The sequence below is a fragment of the Humulus lupulus genome, chromosome 4 (genome assembly GCF_963169125.1).
Source record: "Humulus lupulus chromosome 4, drHumLupu1.1, whole genome shotgun sequence".
In the NCBI taxonomy this organism is placed as follows: domain Eukaryota; kingdom Viridiplantae; phylum Streptophyta; class Magnoliopsida; order Rosales; family Cannabaceae; genus Humulus; species Humulus lupulus.
The window spans coordinates 206,024,326-206,047,924 of NC_084796.1; the positions used below are offsets into that span (position 1 = coordinate 206,024,326).

Below are 23,599 nucleotides of genomic sequence, written 5' to 3' on the forward strand. Positions count from 1 at the left end.
GAAAATCCTTAAGCAATGAAGATGCTAGCAGCTGCTAATCCCTTTTAGAACACTTCAATCCTCCTAGAAATTCCTCCAAATCAAAATTTGATCCTTGGCTTAAGAGAGAAAATTGAAGAAGTGTGTGATGATAAAGAAGAATGGGAGAATGGCTTCAACACTTGGTGGATTTAGTCTAAAAATTGGTCAAATGACCAATTTACCCATTGCCTCTTCCTAATTTCCAAACTAACTTCAAGGGCATTTTGGTGTTTTACCTATAATTCCCACTAAACCTCAAATTACACATCTAATTTCTAAATTAAATCTACTAATCTTCCAAAAATAAATATTTCCCTCAATTTACTTTATCTACCAATAATTCACAAAATACCTCTAGGCTCGACCCGAACTGGGTATTTATCTCCGTTTTGACTTTTCTAGTCAAATTAAAAAAAATATCAATTTCTAACAAAAATAGGTCTTTAAACACATTTAATACACATAATCATGCATACTTAATCATATAATTATATAAATCAATTAATTCACATAATTATCTCATATGCCCTCCTGGCATGCCAATCAAAGCAATAATCATATTAGGAGTTTCAGATGCCACATCATGTATACCAAAAGAAAATATTAACGTATAATATTAATATATATATATATATATATATGTATTTCATAAAAGATACCTCATATATAAAAGAAAATACATCTAATATGATAATAATATGAGTATGAAAGGAATAATCGTGTATAATGATTATATGTGTGATGGTATTTGTTTAGTATATATATTATATCATATGATAATTATTTTGTAGGGCATAAAACTTGCCCTTATTGGAGGGGTATTTTCTATTTATGGCATTTGAAATAATTATAATCCAATTTTTTTTCATGATTGTGTATATTATAGTTATAGCATACATTCTACCAATTTTTAAAAAATTATGAATTATTTATAATGCCCAAATCAAAATACAAACAATTAATTGCACGTGCGACCAGGTTGTTTTATACAAGTGGAAAACAAATTATTTAAACTATGATTTGGATATTGTAAATTATTTAGAATTTTTTAAAATTAGTGGAATGTTTGCTATAACTATAATATACCGTGAAAAAATAATTGAATTATAATTTTTCTAAATTCCAAAAATAAAAAATAACCATACAGTGTCCATATTGTAGAACTATGTGTATCATAATACGAATAACACCGTATAAAAAGAAAACATATTATAGAAGACAATTCATCATAATTTTTATTTTAAATATTGATTAATTAATTATAATCAATGATAGTTATAATGAAACATATGTAATAAAAATTTTATAATAAAAGACAAGTAAACATTTTAAATAAAAAATTCATCAAAACAACTTAACAATTTTAACAAACAATATATTTACCTCGGCTAAAGACTTGTAATAAAACTTTCTATTTTGGTTAGAGATTCATAATAAAAAATTTAACCTACAAATAGTTAGAGAATCGTACTTATAACTTATTATAAAACTCTTAAGACTATTGAAATATAAAGTTTAAAAAAAAGAAATAAAAAAAATAATAGAGAAAGATGTAAAAAGAACGTTAAATTTTTGTGTATTATTTCAATTATGATTCAACCTATTTATACATATAATTTAGAAAAATCAATTAAATATTATAAACACAATAAAAAATTAATATAGATATTTAAGTTTAGCTAAGAGAATAATTCTCCTAACATATATTTATATGTATATATATAATATTTATTTATTTTTATTTTTTTACAAAGAAGAATAATTTTATTATTAAAAACAAAAAAAGAATTGGTACTTGAATTTTATATATTTTTTTATGACACTTTGCCAAAGACTATCCAGAAGGAGAATGACTTATCCACTACATCTCCCTTGTTCTTCCCCACTCACTCTCCGAAGAGGAACCTCACGTCCTTCATTGGCACTGCCTATTACTATTGCATCGTTTCATCTCTGTCGAGCCCAAACAAAACCCACATCACCCACTTCCTTCTTCACATATTTCAAATCCAAGTCCTTCAATTGGGTCCTCTCAGGGGCTCTCACACTCGGTTTTTCTCTTGCAGTACCAGGCAAGTACTAGTACTAGTACTTCCATATCAATGCTTAATACAAATTGAGTTTCAAACCTTTGTTGATTAGTTTTGTTTAGACTTAAAAACAAAAGTTAATACATTAATGTCGTTTGGTGTAGGATGTGTGGAGGCTAAAGTTGGAGTAAACAAACCTGAATTGCTTCCTAAAGAGTTTACTACTGTTATTGATGTAGCTGGCTTCCTCTCTGATGGCCAGGTAATCTCTATCTCTCTCTCCCCCCCGGTTTAGAGATAACAAAACTGAAATATGGTGCTTTTCTTGTGCAGGAGAAGAGACTTGCCCAAGAAATTTCAAATATTGAAAAGGATACTGGATTCAAGTTGAGAGTTTTGGCCCAGAATTATCCTGATACCCCAGGTTGAGATTATGTTTTTAGGTTTAGGATTTTGTGTTTCTTTATGTGAATTCTGTTGGAACCAATTAGATCTTTTAAAAAATTTATTACCCTTTTGGAAGTTGAAGCTAAGTAGATTGAATTATAATATAACCCTCTTGAAAGTTGGAACCAATTAGATCAATTCTGATGATGACCCTTTTGGAAGTTGGAAAGAATTTGATCTTTTTACTTTTGAATTCTGATTACCCTTTTGGAAGTTAAAACCAATTAGATTTTTCTTGCAGGATTGGCTATAAGAGATTTTTGGCAAGTGGATGATAGAACTATTGTCTTTGTTGCCGACCCTACCTTTGGTAAAGGATTTGGTTTGCTCTATTATAATGTGACTTTTGATTTTTAATTAACTCTGCCATGGTTGATTTATTTCATGGGATTCTTTCTTAACTAGGAAATATACTGAATTTTAATGTGGGAGCTTCAGTCGATTTAGATGTACCGCAAAGCTTTTGGAGTCGTTTGGCTGGCAAGTATGGGACTATATTCTACTGGAAAGAGAAGGTAGGGAAGAGTAGAGTCCCTTTTGTGTCTGGATATATAAATTTTAGCTCTTTGTAATGTGCTGGAAATATGAAACTTCCAAATGTGTTGAAACAGGGTGAGGATGCATCAATTGAAGCAGCAGTTATGGCAATATCTAGTTGCTTGAAAGAGCCAGTAGGCCCAAGAAACTGCTCTGATGTCAAATAATAACAAACAGTGGAACCGGCCAAACAAGACTTTTCTCTCATTTTCAGGTCTTTGCCAATTTTCTCACATGTTTTTCCGAAATATAATAAATTCTTTTAAGTCTGTCTTGAGAAAGTGGGTTATGTAGATCCCCACAATTCTGAGTCGGATACTTGATGTAAATACACAAACATGTAATGAAGTTCTTTATGGGACAAACAATGTGTTTTACGGGTTATGATAATGAATGAAAACTACATCGAATATTCGAATACACAGCCATACTCATAATTCTTGAAACATTCTTTATATTGTCTGATTGATATTGTGAAAAAAAATGATTAGAAATACATATTTGAATTAGCAAGATGTGTTCAGTTGCCTAGTTTCCCGCTATGATGGTAAGGTTGCTAGAAGGCGTAGTCTTCTTTACAGAAGCTGCTCTTATCCCTGGTATGTCTTCTCAAAATTTTCTGAAGGTCCTCAGGTCTGCAAGGAACTGCAAGAGTTCCACTTTGTTCAAAACCATATTCTTCCTCAGCTTGCTCAAGTAACCTTTGAAACTCCGGTATAGTTAAGTAGTCCAGCTTAATAACAAACCTCTTTTTCTCAGCACCGTTTACTGCCAAAACTGCAAAATGCCCTTCCTTGACATCCTCAGGCACGGTTGTTGCCACTTCCAGTTCTTCATCAAGATCACTCTCATCTCTTTCTGTTGCTGCTGCTAAAAGAGAGAGTCTCCTTTGGAGGCTTCCCACGAAAAGGCGAAGCATAAGCAACCCTTTGGTTCCCTCTTCTCCGTAGTACTTTCTGGTACACATTGGAGAGTGAGTAAATCAAAGTGCTTGCTTATTATGATTTTTAATAAAACTTAAAGACGTTATCTTCTGGTGTTGTGGTAAGACAGAGATTGGTTTATATTGGCCAGTATGGGAGAGATATCAGAAGCAACGAGGAAATTTCTTAAAGGGGCCATTGAAGAGCTAACTGCATGTGGTTGCCACAACATGTCATTTAATGATGTGTTGTTTGTCTTTGTTGATTCTGATTCTAACGCGGAATCTGATCACAAATGTTGTGATTTGGTGGTGAAAAGTAAAAACTAAATATAATCGCGGTTATCTTTATGCAACATTCTTAATTCAATGAATAAAAAGATTGGCTAAATTAATTTATTTTCTTGATAGAAGAATAATTAATGAAACTACGAATGGGTCGGTATCTTGAGTTTTTTTTTTTTTTTTTTTTTTTTGGGAAGGTATAGTATATGTACGGGCAATCAAATTATATCTTATCTATGTATCTTAAGTAATAATTTTTTTTTAATTAATTTACCTTTTTTTTTCAATACTTCTAACTTTGAATACATCCACATAATAAGTATCATAAACAGATTTATTATGCTTTCAGCTTATATTTTGGCATACTAATATTGTACTACTATGAGCTCATTTTTTAACCATTTTGTACATGGAGTTGCACTAAAGCCATTGGTTGCGGCACTTGGTGACCGGTAAGGGAGAACAATGTCAGAATTTGTATGTCGGACTTAGCTTGTGTACATTTATAATTGATAGCTCTCTCTTTTGACTAAGATTTCTAACATTGTCGGTGAGAAGTGAGCAAAATTTCCTTTGGTTAATTGTTCAGAGTATTAAGAATCTCAATGTGATGAAAAATGATTTTCATTCATTTGAATAGTTCTGTACAAACCAGTATAAATAGTCTAAGCTAAGTAAGTAATTACAGCTGTACAAACTAATCAGAAAGGCTAACAAACTCTACAAAACTCATAACAGAATTATAACAGCCTAACTATATACAATCTCTAACATTCCCCTTCAAACTTAGAGTGGATAGAGAAGCAACTCTAAGTTTGTCTCTAAGCAGAAGAAAACGAGAACTGGAGAGGGCCTTAGTTAGAACATCAGCAATTTGATCCTGAGCAGGTGTATGCTTGACAATCAGCTGTCCATTGATTACATTCTCACGAACAAAATAGAGATCCAGTTCAATATGCTTTGTCCTAGCATGAAGAACCGGATTTGCTAACATTAGGACTGTGCTAAGGTTATCACACCACACAGTAGGAGGCTGAGACAACTTGAGCTGAATTTCAGACAACAAGGACTGAATCCAGGTTATCTCTGCAGTAACCCCAGCAAGGCTTCTGTACTCAGCCTCAATGCTTGACCTTGACACCGTTCTTTGCTTTTTAGATGACCAAGAAATTATATTGGGACCAAGGTAAACACAAAACCCAGAGGTAGACCTCTTATCATCAGGGTTAGATGCCCAGTCAGCATCACAATAACCTGTCAACCTCATATCTGCACCCTGCCTCATATGCAAACCAAAATCTAGAGTCCCTTTGAGGTAACGCAGAATCCTTTTGACTGTCTTCCAGTGGGATTGAAGAGGTTTCTGCATAAATTGAGAGACTCTATTGACTGCATAAGTGATCTCCGGTCTAGTGATTGTAGCATACTGTAATGCACCAACTAAACTGCGATACTCATGAGGATCAAGGAGAGGATCGCTCCCAGATGCTGAGAGTTTCTCACCACCAGTTATTGGTGAAGGCAGAGAGTTTGCAAACTGTAGCTTAGCTCGGCATAAGATGTCAGTAAGATATTTTTTCTGAGATAAATGTAAACCAGTAGAGGTTCTGGTTACCTGCAATCCGAGAAAATAGCTCAAGTCTCCAAGGTCTTTCAAAGCAAAAGCTTTGTGCAAATCTGAAACTAAAACATCAATAACTGAAGGAGTATTCCCTGTTACCAAAATGTCATCAACGTAGACTAAAATAATAGTAGTATGATGATGTGTAATTCGAATGAACAGAGAATACTCAGATTTGGCACAATTAAAACCAAAAGAGAATAAGGCAGCCCTTAGCTTTTCAAACCAAGCTCTTGGAGCTTGTTTTAACCCATAAAGTGCTTTATGAAGTTTGCAAACCATATTAGGAGCAGCGAGATCTTCAAAACCAGGTGGTTGAAGCATATAAACCTCCTCAGTGAGTGTGCCATTAAGGAAGGTATTATTTACATCCAATTGTTTAACAAGCCAACCTTTGGAGAGAGCAAGAGTAAGTATTACCCTTACCGTAGTTGGTTTCACAACAGGGCTAAAAGTTTCAGTGAAGTCAGTCCCATATTGTTGGTGAAAACCTTTGGCAACAAGTCTCGCCTTGTGTTTTTGAATTGATCCATCAGGATTTTCCTTTAGCTTAAAGACCCACTTACAACCCACTGGTTTTCTGCCTGAAGGTAATGAAGCAAGGGACCATGTACCATTGTTTATGAGGGCCTGAAACTCATCTTGCATAGCAGAATGCCAAGAAGGATCGGACATGGCATCTTTTACTGTAAGGGGGTCTTTTGAGGCAATAAAAACTTTCGGCTTATAGACTCCAGTTTTTGCTCGGGTCAGCATCTTATGAGTGTTGGTAGGTGGATTAATGGAGGTAGTATTGAGAGGAAGGGTAGGCTGGACAGAATATTGTGGTGCAAGAGAAGAAGATGATAGAGAAGGTTGATTGGTGAGAGGAGAAGATGAGGTGGATGGAGTATGTGATGGTGAAGAGGTGGGAGGTGAGACGGACATGGGAAGGGAAGTAGTGGTGGGGTGGAGAGGAATGGACGATGGAGAAACAGAACCTGATGTGAGAGGGATATTGACATGAGTATGAGAGTGAGAAGGGGAAGTACTAGTACTAGAGGTAGTTGAGAGTGTAGCATAAGGAAAAGAGAACTCATCAAAAATTACATCTCTAGAAATATAAACACGACCCGAGTGAGACAAACACTTGTAACCTTTATACTTTAAGCTATACCCCAAAAAAGTGCACTCAGTAGACCGAAACTCAAGCTTGTGTTTGTTGTAAGGTCTAGTGTTTGGATAACAAGAGCATCCAAAGACCTTCAACTGAGAGTAATCAGGATCCTTTTTAAAAAGAACCTTGAGAGGAGTGGAGTTGCCTATTACAAGAGAAGGAAGTCTGTTTATGAGATAGGCCGAGGCTCTCACAGCCTCATCCCAAAATTTTAGAGGCAATGAAGCATGTGCAAGTAAGGTCAAAGCAGTCTCTATGAGATGCCTATGTTTACGCTCAGCTAAGCCATTTTGTTCATGAGTGGTGGAACAAGGTACCCTATGGTGAATGCCATTCTCATGTAAGTAATTTTCCATGGCTCTATACTCACCCCCCAATCTGTTTGAATAGCTTTTATAGGACACACAAACTCTTTTTCTACTTGAGTGCGAAAATTTATGAAAGTTTGCATAGCTTCAGATTTATTCCCATGTATATCTAGGTAAGAATCAACAAAATGAACATAATATTTGTAACCATTAAAGGAAACCATGGGTGAGGGACCCCACAAATCAGAGTGGATTAATTGGAGGGGCTGGTCATATTTGGAATCAGAGTTGGGAAAAGGAAACTTGTGTATCTTTCCTTTGCAACAGGCAGTGCAAAAATCTGAGAAAGTTTTACTACTAGGAAAAATATTACATTGTGACATAATTCTTTGAACAGTTTTGGCAGCAGGATGACCTAACCTACTGTGCCACAAACTAAAAGAAGTACAACTTGAAGCAGTACAAGTGCTCAAACAAGAATTATTGACAGATTGAGAACAAGCTAAAGAAGATGGAGACTCTGATGAAGATGGACGGAGGAGACGGATGGAGGAAGGGTGGAAGACATAGAGTCCTTGTCTAACAGTGCCCTTCATCAGAACTTCCTTGGAAACCTGATCTTTGACAAGACAAAAATCAGGATAGAATTCAAAGTAAACATGATTGTCCTTAGTAAATTGGGAAACGCTTAGTAGATTTTTAGTTATTTGAGGAACATGGAGTAAACGATCTAGGACAAGGTATCTAGATGAGAGAGGAGATTTGAAAGTGGACTCACCAACATTTTGGATGGATAAACCAGCACCATCACCCACATGAATCTGATCCGAGCCAAAATACTCAGTCTTCTTCATTAGATTATTGGCATCCGAAGTACAATGACTAGTAGCACCAGAGTCCAGATACCAAGCCATGTCATTTACTGAATCTACAGTAGCTACGTGAGCTGAGAGTCGAGCAATGGTGCCTGCTCCCACTCCTGGAAAATCTGGATTGTAACGCTGATAGCACTTGGAGGAAACATGACCTGGTCTGGCACATAGTTGGCAGACAGGACGACCAGTAGAATTAACAGATGAAGTATTATTGAAGCTGCTTGGATTAGTTGTAGGCCTGCCAGTAAAGTTGCTACCATTGTGAGACATTGGTCCACGACCTCCAGTGGCATACGGATTCCAGAACAAGCGTCCATAACCAGAGTTGGATGCACCACGAGGCGGATGAGAAAGAGTGCCACCAGCAGCAAGATTTGGTTTAGTACCAGAAAAAGGAGAGAAATTAACTCTAGTAGACTTGTTATATCGGTGATGAGAAATGTTTGCAGAGGCAGAATCCAGATCTTGGATTTGAGATTCCAATCGATGTTCTTGAGACAAGAGAAGAGACTCAATATCGGCAACTGTATACTTCTCTGTGCGTGAGTTCACAGAAACAATGAAGGTATTGTAATCAGACGGTAAACCTTTAAAGATTGCAGCTATATGATCTTTGACAGAAACAACGTGGCCAACAGATCCGAGCTTATCGACAAGAGCTTTGATCTTGAGGAGACAGTCATCAAGAGTAAGAGATCCTTTCTTGATTTGAGAGAGCTGAGTGGTGAACTGATCAATTTTGGCAGAAGTTTGAGTAGCAAAATACACTTCCAAAACTTTCCAGACTTTTGCCGAGGTATCCGATCCAACAACTCGAGTGAGCATCCCTTCCGTCATAGAGGAGAGAAGCCAAGAGTAGAGAAGATTATCCTACTGATCCCACTGAACGAAGGCAGGATTAATGTTCTTGGCAATCTGATCTGCTTCAGAAAGAAATTTCGGCGGTGGAGACACATCTTCAGAGATGTAATCTTGAAGCTGGTGGCCTTTGATCGTAGACAAAACTTGTGGTCGCCAGAGCAAGAAATTATTCGGATCCAGCTTAACAGAGATCTTATGAGAAAATGTGACCGGAGTAAACAAGGAAGAACCAGAAGAAGATGAAACATTGGCGGCCGGAGTAGTAGCCATTGCCGAGGAATACAATCGGAGAGGAGAAACCAAGAACGAAGAACAATCAGAAGAGGAAACCCTAACAGAGAAACTCTCAGTGGAGTGGCTTTGATACCATATTAAGAATCTGAATGTGATGAAAAATGATTTTCATTCATTTGAATAGTTCTGTACAAACCAGTATAAATAGTCTAAGCTAAGTAAGTAATTACAGCTGTACAAACTAAACAGAAAGGCTAACAAACTCTACAAAACTCATAACAGAATTATATCAGCCTAACTATATACAATCTCTAACACAGAGGTTTTAGTAGATCGGTTAGTAAAAAATACGAGTACTAGAACTAAAGACGACAACCTCATATAACTCTTCACTATCATCAAGTTTTTTTTTTCTTCTAGTTTGACTAGTCAATCAAAAGTCGGTCATTAAGATTTTAGTCAAGTCTCAAGTACATGGTCAATCTAATTGTTCTTGTTTAGCAACTTCTAAGTAAAAAATATAAGAGACATTAATGGTTTAATAACATGTTGACTGAGGAGTTAAGAAAGTTAATCACAGTGCTAATGATAGCACTAATGACAGTGTGCACGACACCAAATACCTGGACAATGACAGCTGTGAATGAGGCAATCCCAAGAGCATCTTTCCGTTATAATTTTGTTATGATTGCTGTACTATTGTGATTCTCTCCTCTAGAATATTCTCTTGTTAGTTATGCCATCTGTCAACATGACATTGGCCTCTGTTTTTGCTCTGTATTGTTCCTCTGAATATAAATGAAATGCCTCTGCACTACCAGCTTCTTTGAGCTGAGATATTACAAAAACATCATTTCCCTAAAAACTTAACTTGGTATCAGAGCACAATAGGCACTCGCCAATGTCGACCAATCAGAGTCAGACCTCTCAAGCTCCACCAGCAAGAGCTGGTTTAGAAGCTCCACAAGGAAGCTCACCAATGGCTGCTGTCTCTGCACCTTCAACAACCCTCTTCAGCAACACACTTAGCCAACCGTTCTCTCTGAAGTTGGATCGACACAACTTTCCGCTATGGAAGACCATGGTGTTCACCATCATACGCGGTCACCGGTTGGAAGGCTATCTCAATGGGCAGCGAATATGTCCACCAGAATTTGTTCCAGATGAAACAACAAATGAAAAGGGTGAAACAGTTTCAGATCTGCTCCATAATCCAGCGTATGAAACCTGGATCGTTCATGACCAACTAATAATGGGTTGGTTATATGGTTCTATGACCGAAGGCATTGCATCGGAAGTCATGGGATGCCAAACAGCTGCTGCCTTGTGGACAGCACTTGAAGAGTTATATGGTGCTCATTCTCGAGCCAATATGGATGAGTTGAGAACAAAACTCCAAACAGTGAGGAAAGGCTCCAAAACTATGACAGAATATCTCAAAGAAAAACGTACTTGGGCAGATACCTTGGCTATTACCGGAGAGCCATATCCAGAAAAACTGCTCAGAGGGAATGTACTCTCAGGCCTCGACATTAAGTACCTCTCTATCGTTATCCCTCTTGAATCTCGGGAAGACGTGACCTGGCAAGAACTTCAGAGCACTCTCCTAAGCTTTGACAGCAAGCTAGAGCGACTTGGAGCTCTGTCTCCCTCAAGCAAGATTCTCAATCCTTCAGCTAGTCTTGCTCAAAGGCCTTTCAGCCCTGGTGCACAAGGAGGTTTCCACCACCGTAATGCAGGCAACATTGGAGTAGCTAGAGGTTCCTCTTCTCATGGCAGTTATTCACCTCATGGACAGTACACACCTCACGGAAATAGAGGTGGTAACAGCAACTATCGAGGCCGAGGACGGGGTGGCAGAGGTTCTAGCTCAAGGCCTACCTGTCAGGTATGTGGGAAGTATGGCCACAGTGCAGCTATCTGCTACAATCGGTATGATGAGTCTTTCATGGGACACCCACCTGAATCGAATCCAAGTCCAGACAAGCCAAATCAAATGACAGCCCTGATTGCTTCGCCTCAGACCTTGCAAGATGATAGCTGGTACGCTGACAGTGGAGCTACAAATCATCTCACTGCTGAGACCGACAAGATGAACAACAAAACCGAATATGGTGGTAAGGAGAGCATGATGATTGGTGATGGTAGTAAGTTACTAATTAAACACATTGGTACAGGTTTTGTACATACACCAGATGAAAAACCCTTAGTTCTAAATGATTTACTTCATGTACCAAGTATTACCAAAAACCTTGTCAGTGTATCTAAATTAACCAATGATAACAATGTTTCCATTGAATTCTTTCCTACTTTTTGTTGTGTGAAGGAGCAGCCAACAGGGAAGGTGGTACTGCACGGCACACATAAAGATGGGCTCTATCAACTTGGATCAGGAATCAACACATCTACCCCAACCACACCTTTTTCTGCAATCACCACTCAGTCCGGTTCCCAAACCAGTAGTCCCTTTTCAATTTCCCTAAGAGATACCTGGCATAGACGCCTAGGTCATCCTTCTCGTAATGTGTTAAATCAAGTCCTTAAGTTGTCTAATGTACACCTTTCTGTTAATGAAGAGTTGCACTTTTGTGATGCATGTCAATTTGGCAAATCTCACGTACTGCCTTTTAAATCTTCCACTAATCAAGCTAGCCATGTTTTAGATGTTGTGCATACAGATCTATGGGGTCCTGCACCCATAGCTTCACACACCAATTTCAGATATTACATTCATTTTTTAGATGACTATAGTCGCTATACTTGGCTATTTCCACTAAAACAAAAATCTGATGCACTTCCAGCATTTATACAATTCAAAAAGCTAGCTGAAAATCAATTTGACAGAAAAATTAAACAACTTAGGACTGATTGGGGTGGAGAGTATCAAGCCTTTACTCAACTTGTCACTGATTGTGGCATCCTCTTTAATCACTCATGTCCACACACATCTGAACAAAACGGTCGTGCCGAACGTAAACACAGACACATTGTCGAAACCGGCCTCACATTACTTGCACAGGCCCAAATGCCACTTAAATTTTGGTCTGATGCGTTTCAAACAGCCGTGTATCTCATCAATAGGCTTCCAACTACTGTTTTGAGAGGTAAATCACCTTTTGAGACTCTCTACTCCAAAACTCCAGACTATAACTTCCTGAAAATCTTCGGATCAGCCTGTTTTCCCTGTATTCGCCCTTCTCAGACCCACAAATTTCAGCTTCATTCGATTAAATGTGTGAACCTCGGATACAGTGAAGCTCACAAAGGCTATAAATGCCTTAGCCCCCATGGTCGAATATACATATCCAGGCATGTTATTTTTAATGAACTAGAGTTCCCTTTTCATCATGGCTTCCTAAACAACTATCAAGCTGAACAATATGTGACAATGAATACCCCCCATGCCTAGTTCACCTTGCCATTTAATGTGTCTTCTACAACAGGTACACCTGATCCCCAATCGCATGACAATGCAGTACCATCTTCTCCTGCATCTCAATCACAACAATCAGTAAGTTCTCCTTCTTACTCTGCTGGTTCTCCCATTCCATACATAACTAATGATTTCAGTTTGGAAGCTCCAATTGTTAGTCCAGCAGATATCTCTCCTGAAGCAAGTCTAGTTGCAACTGAACCTAAACAAGCTACTCATCCCATGATTACCCGTGGCAAAGCAGGGATCTTCAAACCAAAGACCTACCTTGGCCATTCCACCTTTTCTCTAGATACTCATGAACCACTTTCTGTTGCTGCTGCTCTTCAACACACGAGGTGGTCAAAGGCCATGGATGATGAAATGTATGCCTTAAAAAAGAACAAGACATGGATACTTGTACCTCCTCCTCCTCACTGCAATGTCGTGGGATGCAAATGGATTCATAAACTCAAATACAATTCAGACGGGTCTTTTCAACGATTCAAAGCAAGACTCGTCGCCAAAGGTTTTCATCAACGGCCCGGAGTTGATTTTGGGGAGACGTTCAGCCCGGTAGTTAAGGCCTCAACAGTACGGGTTGTACTTACTCTAGCAGTAGCTTTTGAATGGGAAGTGAGACAAATCGACATCAATAACGCCTTCCTTAATGGTGTACTTGATGAGGATGTATTCATGTCACAACCCCCTGGTTATGAAGACCCACAATTTCCTCACTATGTTTGCAAACTGAACAAGTCGTTATACGGCTTGAAACAGGCTCCTCGAGCCTGGTACGAACAACTTAAAAATACTTTGATCGAATGGAAATTCAAAAACTCCAAGGCCGATTCCTCCTTCTTTCTGTACAAACATACAAAGTTCGTAATTATGGTACTGGTATATGTCGATGACATTATAGTTACTGGCAGCAACTCCAAGGAACTTAATCACTTCATCGGCAAACTAAATTCAACCTTCTCTCTGAAGGATCTTGGAGCCCTTAATTACTTCCTGGGAATCGAAGTTTTCCGAGACAGCACAGGAATTTATCTATCTCAAGGGAAGTACATTGCTAAATTACTTCAAAAGGCTAACATGGAGAACACAAAACCTTGCATCACACCGATGACAGCAGGCAAGCCTTTATCCCTGCATGATGGGACACCCTTGACTCAACCAACTATGTACAGGAGTATCATTGGAGCACTGCAGTACTTAAGTCACACAAGGCCGGACATATCGTTCGCTGTTAATAAACTCAGCCAATTTCTAAAACAGCCTACTGATGTTCACTGGGGAGCTGCTAAACGTGTTCTTAGATACCTAAAAGGTACTATCCACCATGGACTTCACATTGCTCCGAGTGACAGACTCTCACTAATTGGTTACTTTGACGCTGATTGGGCTTGCTGTCCAGACGATCGTAAATCTGTTGGAGGATACTGTGTTTACTTTGGTGACTCTCTGATTTCCTGGTCTTCCAAAAAGCAAACTGTGGTAGCACGATCCAGTACCGAGTCAGAGTACAGAGCACTAGCACATCTAGCAGCTGAGTTAGCCTGGTTACAAAGTTTACTCTCTGAAATGAGATTCAAAATGCCAAGAATTCCAGTTATCTGGTGCGATAACTTAAGTGCTAGTGCACTGGCCAGCAACCCTGTTTATCATGCACGAACGAAACACATCGAACTTGATGTTCACTTTGTGCGAGATAAGATTCTGCAGAAGCAACTTGAGATTCGATATATTCCGTCACATGATCAGATAGCAGATTGTTTAACAAAAGGTCTGTCTCCTACCAGGTTTCAGTTTCTCATCGCCAAACTCAATGTTGTCTCCTCACCATTTCATTTGAGGGGTGGAGTTAAGAAAGTTAATCACAATGCTAATGATAGCACTAATGACAGTGTGCACGACACCAAATACCTGGACAATGATAGCTGTGAATGAGGCAATCCCAAGAGCATCTTTCCGTTATAATTTTGTTATGATTGCTGTACTATTGTGATTCTCTCCTCTAGAATATTCTCTTGTTAGTTATGCCATCTGTGAACATGACATTGGCCTCTGTTTTTGCTCTGTATTGTTCCTCTGAATATAAATGAAACGCCTCTGCACTACCAGCTTCTTTGAGCTGAGATATTACAAAAACATCATTTCCCTAAAAACTTAACTTGAGGAGGCCATAGGTTTAATAAAAGTCTAAATTAAGAAATGGTATAGTTTTGGCAACCATAAATAAATATTGTTTTCCTTGACATAAAAGGGTAGTTCGAAGAGCTAAATGATGCATATCCTGTCTCTTCTAATAGAATACAAGTTGTAATATTCAATATTTACTAATTTAAAAATAAAATACAAAAAGAAGTATTGTTTTATTTTCAATGAGTTGCATGATGACATCAATGAGTATGAAATTTAGGATGGGAGGCATTTTCACGTGCTGCATTTTTTCATCGTTAGCTGCGCTTTTGAAATTTCCCTTATCTACCTTTGGTGATGGAGACTAGAAACCATTAATATTGATGGCTCAATAGCTTTGCCCATCTCCCAACTCCAAATTCCAATGATCATTTGTCTAGGGAGATTGAGCTAGTTTTGATGTGCTACTATCTCATTTTACCAAGCAAAATTTACTGTCAGTGATTTCTGAAAATATTGATGAATGATCAAAGAATTTTCTGTGCAAAGTTCCATCCATTATTTTTTAACACTTTCGCACGCACACGCACTAATTCTTCTTACATGTTTCACACCACTAATGCCACTTGGTATAGTTACAGATTATAGAATTCTTGGAAGTTTTCATATGTCAGGCCATAAGATTTGGCCAAAGTTTAAAGATGTCAGTGAACAACACCAGAGACAAAACGTGCACACAAACACATGTATATATATGTATAGTAATAAGAGACATGAACACTGCAATGCAGTACTTTTCATTCTTGCAATGCTCTTTAACGTTACATCTTCTCTTCCTTATTAGTCTAGCTAGCTAGCAAGTAGTAAAACAACACTCTTTCAGAGCTTTCTCATTTCCAGGATTCTTTGCAAGTCATCCGGTCTACAAGGAATGGCGAGAGCTCCCTCATGCGAAAACCCGAACTCTTCTTCGGCTTGCTTTAGCAACTTCAAGAACTCAGGATTATTGAGATAACCAAGTTCAATAACAAACCTCTTTGGCTTCCAACCTTCAGTGGCAATTACAACAAAATGGCCTTGTTTCACTCCTTTGGACAAAAGACTTGTCTGAAGCTTTCCCACTATAAACCTAAGAATTCCAAGGCTTCCCTTCCTTGTTCCCCTATAGTTAAAAGCCTTGGCCATGCTCAAAATGAATACAAAAAAACATTAAATAAATAAAAGATCCCTTTTTCTCCTCTTTTTTTCTTTCGAACTTTTGGTTTTCTGCTGGAAGAATTGTACATTTATATAATGTATATATAAGAAGAGCTTAGTGCATGAAAACAGATTGGAGATGTGATCCTATTTCTAAACGGAAGATGAGGTAGGGCCATTTTCCATGTGGGGTTTCGTTAATAATCAATTTAACTCATTCTGAGTCGAAGGCTCTAGGCAAGTTGTTTTGATGTACCATTTCCTACACTTGCAATGACGGGTTCAAATAAACATTGCCAGTGAAAAGTTGTTTCCTTGCAACTATTTCATATCTCATTACACGGTCTAAGCTAGCTGTTGATGGTAATGTCAGTCATGTGGATTATATAAGTGCCTTGTGTCAAAGAATCACATTCAAGTGTCCACATAACGAAATTCCAAAATATTAAAATTCATATTTTCAACAATAAGTTCCATTTTTTATAACTATCTTTCACCTGATCTTAATAAACCATAAATATTGGGAAGTTTCAAAGGATGGGACTTGAGTCCTTTCAAATATTTCTGCTTGAATGGTCCTTTAGATCACGTGCACATGTTTCTTAAATTAAATGGGAAATTCCACTATTTATGCATAATAGTGTGTATAATTACTAAATAATACCAGCACTAATTAATTTTTCAAATTGGTGCTAAACTTTCACCAAGTACCAAAAATATCCCTCTCATTTTTTTCCACTCAAATTTTTTCCCACACAAACTCTCTCACACTCTCTCTATCTACTTCAGACTCTTAATCCCTGAAACCCAAACCCAAATAGAAGGAAACCCCAAAAGCAAAGGGAACCTGTCGATCTCACCCTCTCTCTTTCTCTTCTCCGAAGTCGGCCACCTAGAACTATCGTCGAACCTATCGAGCCAACAGCGACAACAAGGCTCGAAACCCACGTCGTCGAACCGGTCGAACCCATATTCTCATTAAGGTATATTCTTGAACCCTCGTGATTATTGTTGTTGTTTTGATCCCTTTGAATCTTGTGGTGTGGAATAGGTATGGTAGTTCTTAGGTCTAGGTTTTTCTGTGGTTTTTTCTGGGTTTGAACCAGTAGCTCGATAGGTTCGATGAAGGTTCGATAAAAGCTCGATGTTATCTATGGAAATATATGAAACTAGCTCGATAGGCTCGATTATGGTTCGATAGTAGGCTCGATAGGGTAGTTTGAATGGTTCGATGGTGGATTGATAAGAGCTCAATGGATCTGTGGTATTATGTTAAAATGGCTTGATAGGTTCGATAATAGTTTGACAGTAGGCTCGATGGATCTGTGACATTAGATTAAAAGGGCTCGATAGGTTCGACAGTAGGCTCGATGGATCTGTGGTATTTGATTAAAAGGGCTTGATAGGTTCGATATTAGGCTCGATGGTTATTTATGTAGACAGATTTTGCTTAGCTCGATAGGCTCGACACTGGCTCGATAGTCTCTATAGATTTAGGTTGTTGATATTGCTCGATAAGCTCTATAGTTTCTCGATAGGGTATGTTGCAGCTCGATAGAGCTCGATGACAACTTATTTCAGTTTCCTGATTTTGTTTAACATTATGTTTTCTTACCAATTTTTTTCCATATGTTGTTGTAGATGTCTAAGTTGCTTGTTTCGTTCAGTGATCACTTTCCTGGTCGAGTGACATGTCGGGGTAGTAGCACTTTAAATCACATTAAGACTAGGTTCGTGGAGCTCGGACTGCTTGAAAGGACTAAGGAATCCTCTTTCAAGCAGTTCTTTTTGGCTTTGGAGTTTAATTTCTCCGGAGTCTTGGTGCATCAGTTGTTGTTGAGGAAAATCGCCAGCAACAACGAAGATGACGTGTATTTCTTCTTGGGGTTGAAATCTTGTAGATTCGGCATGGGAGAGTTTGCCCTGGTGACGGGGTTGAATTTTAGGACCTTCCCGTCACCAAAAGAGTTGGAAGAGCGTAATCTCAGCGACCGGTTGATAAAGGAGTATTGCAACGATGCTGAGAAAGTAAAGCTCTCACAGGTGGACCATGCTTTCAAGACTTGTACTGTTGTGGAAGATGTGTACAAGCTTGGTCTATGTTTGTTGGTTGAGGGAGTTATGAATGCCATAGAGGGAAAGTTGCACATATGGCGAGATATTCTGAAAATTGTTGAGAACGTAGAGTACTTCTTCAGCTATCCATGGGGGAAGTACTCTTATAGGAGGCTATTGCAGTCTTGTTAGAAGGACATGGTGAAAAAAAAGGCCAACTATGATGCCAAGAAGGATGCCAAGGTGCAGCAAGAGTCAAAGTACAGTATGTATGGTTATGCCCTGGCCGTACAGTACTGGGCATATGAGGCTATCCAGCAGCTTGCGACGGAGTTTGTTGTGAGCTCGGGAAACATGGTCCCGATGATGCTTAGTTGGTCGCATCGGAGGAACAAGGATTTCACCAAGTCCGTCATCTCACTGATGTTATCGAAGAAGAATGTAAGTTATATTTGATTGACATTAAATAATTTTTTTTTATCTATATGCTTATCTTTTATCATTATTTCAGTTAACAAAATATTTTATGTTCTTTGCAGTTGATTGTCCTTCCGATGTTGAAGCCTCAACCAGCAGAAAAAGACTATTATTTGTCTTTGACAGAAGGAGATCTTCCCCGTTATCCTGGGCTTGGCCAGGATCCCTTGGAGGCTGATAAGGAGGAGGATGTGACTTTTGAGAAAATCGCGAAGATAGTTTCTCAAGCAGCCGAGGCAGCCAAGATATTTGATGATGCTGCCCCGGGGGAGGAGATTGTAAGTCTCACCCCTCCTGCTGCCCCAGCCTCAACCCTAGCCTCAACCTTCGCCCCAACATCAGCCCCAGCCTTAGCCTCAACCCCAACACCAGCCTCAGCCTCAGCCCCTAAGCTCGCTAACTTGATTGAGTGGTTTGACAGAATCGAGGGTCCACAGGAGACCCTCCTGAAGGACCAGTCATTGATCTTGGACGTAGTCAGTCAGATCCTGACATTTATTAAGGAGAAACCGAAGGGCTCCAACTAAGATTCAGACTCAGAGTCATTGGATTTTCCTCTGGACTATGTTGATGATCCAACTATGCCTCCTACCATCATTGTGACACCTGATGCTGGGACTCCGGGAGTCGTTATTGTCAACCCTGAGGATGTTGCTGGGGTTCGATTTCAGAGGACTAGACGCCAAAGACGCAAGCCAAATTGGTTTGAGGACTACACTGATCCCACGAGGAAAAGACCTTGCACTGATGTAGCTGTACCAGAAGAGGAGGCTACACAGGTGATGGACCCTCTCAAGAAGCCAGATCGCAAACAGTATAGGACAATGTGCAAGTGGTTGCTTGAAGACATCCCCAACAAGACCCCGAGGGATGTAAAGACTGGGAATCACGGTCCAGCGTGGGTTCTGACGTGGAAGACACCCCAGTCGTGGCTCAATGATGGGGTAAGTCATTTATACTTAATGACTCGATAGTGGTAGAAATCATGTTTTGTTTTTAATTTTACAAGTTCTATTTTTATTGACTCGATATGAGCTCGATGATAGCTCGATATGAGCTTTATATAGGAGCTTGATGGGGGTTTCCATGATCGATATGAACTCGATGGAGCTCGATAGTAGATTGATATGGGTGTTAAATTATGGTTGTTGTTTACTGTTTGAGATTAGCTCAATATGAGATCGATAGAGCTCGATAGTAGTTCGATATGGGTGTTAAAGTTTGTTGTTTAATGTTTGATATTAGCTCGATGGAACTTGATAGTAGTTCGATATGAGTGTTAAAACAGGGTTGTTGTTTACTGTTGGAGATTAGCTCGATGTGAGCTCGATGGAGTTCGATACGGATGTTAAATTAGGGTTGTTGTTTACTGTTTGAGATTAGTTTGATGTGAGCTCGATGGAGCTCGATAGTAGTTCGATACGGATGTTAAATTAGGGTTGTTATTTACTGTTTGAGATTAGCTCAATGTAGCTCGATAGTAGTTTGATGTGAGATTGATGGAGCTCGACAGTAGCAATTTATGATGGTCTTTGCTAAATTTTTATATCGTACTCTCTTTGTAGCATATTGATGCGGCAGAACACATGTTTTGTATGCGTCGCAAGTATTTTCCCAATATATATCGACAAAATGCAGTTGTGATGAACATGTATTTCTCACAAGTGATACTTGCCCAATATGATCAGTACAAGAAAATTGCCAACAAAACAAAGTATACGTGGGATTCTGACGTTATGTCCATGTTGACCAGCATCGAGTAGCAGTTTCTGGCATCTTGGGGAGGAGTTGAGGATGTATATTGGTGCCAGAGCTATGGACAACAACATTGGTTTGCCATTAAGGCTTCCATTTCTAGTTGGACCATCACTGTTTACGATTCGGACAACTCAGTGATTAGTGACGCAAGCTGGAGGAAATTATGAATCCATGGTGCTTTTTGCTTCCTTCTCTGTTAATACAGAGTAAACTGTTTACTGATAGCTTGATGTTGATGATTCTATCAACAGGAAAGAGGTCGCATCAGTTCACATGGCGTCGCAAACAGAAACACGAGCTCACTCAGTCAAAGAGAAAGTAACAAACATCATCTTCATACTAAATTTGTTTCTAACTAAAATTATAGTAATGTACACTTAATGTTTACTTTTTTTTTATAGTGGGGATTATGGTGTGTATGCTGTCAAGCATATTGAGCATCTAATGGTCGGTCTTCCATTGGAAACTATCTGCGATGAAAATATGAAGGTGTTCAGGAACAAGTGGACCACAGACTTGTGGTATCAAAATTTGTTACATTGATAATTGTATATATACAGGGTCTTTACATGTACAGTTTTTTGTTCACATTTTTTTATAACTTTCATGGGCTGTTATCGAGCTAATATCAAGCTATATCGAATTGTTATTGAGCAATATCATTTTCATATCCATTATGTAGATGTTATCGAACTAATATCGAGTCATATCGAACCATTATTGAATTACTATTGAGTTATATCAAGCTTCAATCGAGCAATATCATTTTCATATCCATTATATAGCTGTTATCGAACTGATATCGAGCTTCAATCGAACAATATCATTTTCATATCCATTATATAGTTGTTATCGAATTAATATCAAGTCATATTGAACCGTTATCGAACTACTATCGAGTTAAATCGAGCTATTATCGAACCATTATTGAGCTACGATTTGAAGTCAATTTAGAAGCTAACATACATATTATCGAGTTCATATCGAATTTACATCAGGCTTAACATAAATTTTAAGAAAAATCAAATAAAGAAGAAGGGAAAACAAGCTAGGTTATTAATACAACAAGTCCAAATGGGAAAAAAGAGTTTATAGCCTAGCTTTGCATGTAGCCCTGTTGTGGCCAAGACCACCACACATGCTACACTTGCGCTCTTTGCGAATGATTTCGCCACTCGATGGGTAGCGGTTTTTCTTCTTTCTTCCCACCTTATTCTTCTTCGGTCGACCAACTGGTTGTTTTTCAACGGGAACCCCAACTTGCATTTTATCTATGTTTTCGGGAACTTCCCAATCATCCTTGTTGCCAGTTGGGTAAATTGTTTCTTTGTAAGACTCCATCCACATCTCAGTAGTGTAATATGGTGAACACAGTGAGTAAATGTTGACACCGCGCAAGATGGTCGCAGCTACACCATGAACACAAGGGTAACCCATTATTTGAAACTGGCCACAGGAGTATGATTTGGTCATCAAATTCACCTCACCATCACCTTCTAAGTCTACCACATGAAATTCAAACTGCCCAAGAGGATGGACTTTCAAGTACCTTGCATCATCCGCAATGCCTGGGACATCTTTCTCATATATTGTTGCTAATTTGGATGTGCACTTCTCTACCTCCTCACGATGCGTGGCAAACCATGACTGAATTGTGAAACGAATGAATTCCACAAAAGTAGTGACTGGGAAGGTTCTTGCGTCTCTGGTTTTGTTGTTGAAACTTTCAGCGCGGTTGCTTGGCATTACATTGTATCGATTCCTAGGAAAGTAAGCACGAGTCCACTTATCGAAGCCAATACCCTTGAGATATTGAGCAATGGCAGGATCCATTTGCTTTATATTGTTAAAGAACCTGTGAAATTTTGACTTCCAAAATGCATATGCCGCATTCCACATCTCCTTGTGACAGTGATCGATCTTGAACTTAACGATTACATTCATATTTATGTGATGGTAGCATGCGCCGTGCTAAGAACCAGGGAAGACCAACTCAAGAGCATGAATAATGCTAGCATGCATGTCTGATACAAAAGACAAATTATCAATAACTCCAATAGCTTCCTTCAATTTCATCATGAAATATTTCCAAGAAGCATGATTCTCACTGTTAACAATCGCGAACGCAGTTGGATAAATGTGGTCATTCGCATCCAATGCGATAGCACACAACATGTGGCCAGCATACCTTCACTTCAAGAAAGTGTCGTCCACACATATAACAGGACGACATGATGTAAATCCCATTCTACAAACTCCGAGTGAGAAGAAACAGTAAAGAAAGTGACCGTCATCTATGACAAAATCAGTTATTGTACCTGGATTCTTTTGCTACAGCATGTACAAGTAAAAAAGTAACTTGGAGTATGATTCTTCAGGTGTCCCCATGACATAACCAAGTGCATTCTCTCTACATCTCCAAGCCTTCATATAACTCATATTGATCCCCAAATTATTCTTCATATCTTCCTTTATGCTGTCTAGTGGGTAGCTAGTGCCATCAGTAGCTAGTGCCATCAGTAGCTAGTGCTGCTTGACGGTGGTCTTTTTGTCGCAATTCTAGTGAGCAAATATGTACACTATTATAAACAGTGATCTCAAGCATCTCCGATTGCGCTACTTATTTCCCTCTTATTCTCCAACTACAATCAGGATCCTTGCAGATGATATACAACACATCAGTACCAGACTTCTTAACTACAAACTCAAAATTATTCTTCATTGCGAAGAAAGCCGCTTTGGTTTTCAATTCCATCTTGTTCTCAAAAGTCTTCCCAAGATGTAATTCCCCCAACGCTACACCGAATGAGGGTGATTCAGAACGACTAGAAGCCATGATATCTTCTTTTGTAAACATGGGAACACTCCATTTTCTGTGATCTTCTATTGAACATATTGGAATGTTCCCTTTATAATTATATTCTGTTCCACCAGGGCGACTAGAGCTGGTGCCAGGTGTTTGACATCCTTGACTTGGTGGGTTCGCCCATGCAATATGACGTATTGGTTGTTCTTATGCTTGTTCTACTTGCAAATGTTCAGCTACTGGATCGTCATTCACTGAATTGTATCCCAAATTCTCATTATGTTCAGCTACTAAATCGTCATTCACATAGGGGTTATACTCATACTAGTTGTCCCTCAGGTCACCAATAGGATATCCTAAAGTACTGGCTGCTCCCTCAGGTCCAGGAGTGGAATATGGGTCTGCAATGACAATCTTTTTAACAAGAGTGACACACAGGCAAACCTTTCTTT

The 23,599-nt window shown here is 38.7% G+C and overlaps 3 protein-coding genes across 3 annotated transcripts; 1 reads left to right on the forward strand and 2 right to left on the reverse strand.

Moving 5' to 3' along the window:
* The first annotated feature begins 1,840 nt into the window (after positions 1-1,840).
* Positions 1,841-3,455, forward strand: LOC133831134 (thylakoid lumenal 15.0 kDa protein 2, chloroplastic). Its single transcript, XM_062261322.1, has 6 exons — positions 1,841-2,093; positions 2,216-2,313; positions 2,385-2,475; positions 2,740-2,808; positions 2,904-3,013; positions 3,110-3,455. The coding sequence occupies exons 1-6, from the start codon at positions 1,871-1,873 to the stop codon at positions 3,200-3,202; spliced, it is 684 nt and encodes a 227-aa protein (XP_062117306.1). The 5' UTR covers positions 1,841-1,870; the 3' UTR covers positions 3,203-3,455.
* Positions 3,456-3,522: 67 nt separating this feature from the next.
* LOC133831135 (protein SMALL AUXIN UP-REGULATED RNA 54-like) lies at positions 3,523-4,704 on the reverse strand. The gene has a single exon (XM_062261323.1). It carries the CDS (start codon positions 4,000-4,002, stop codon positions 3,592-3,594), a length of 411 nt encoding a protein of 136 aa, XP_062117307.1. The 5' UTR covers positions 4,003-4,704; the 3' UTR covers positions 3,523-3,591.
* Positions 4,705-15,639: 10,935 nt separating this feature from the next.
* Positions 15,640-16,039, reverse strand: LOC133829372 (auxin-induced protein X10A-like). Its single transcript, XM_062259144.1, has one exon. The coding sequence runs from the start codon at positions 16,037-16,039 to the stop codon at positions 15,734-15,736; it is 306 nt and encodes a 101-aa protein (XP_062115128.1). The 3' UTR covers positions 15,640-15,733.
* Positions 16,040-23,599: the final 7,560 nt, after the last annotated feature.

Coding starts and splice junctions, on each gene's coding strand:
- LOC133829372 (XM_062259144.1), bottom strand. CDS start 16,039: ATGGCCAAGGCTTTTAACTATAGGGGAACAAGGAAGGGAAGCCTTGGA.
- LOC133831135 (XM_062261323.1), bottom strand. CDS start 4,002: ATGTGTACCAGAAAGTACTACGGAGAAGAGGGAACCAAAGGGTTGCTT.
- LOC133831134 (XM_062261322.1), top strand. CDS start 1,871: ATGACTTATCCACTACATCTCCCTTGTTCTTCCCCACTCACTCTCCGA. Junction 2,314..2,384: donor GCTTCCTCTCTGATGGCCAG/GTAATCTCTATC, acceptor TTTCTTGTGCAG/GAGAAGAGACTTGCCCAAGA. Junction 2,476..2,739: donor GAATTATCCTGATACCCCAG/GTTGAGATTATG, acceptor TTTTTCTTGCAG/GATTGGCTATAAGAGATTTT.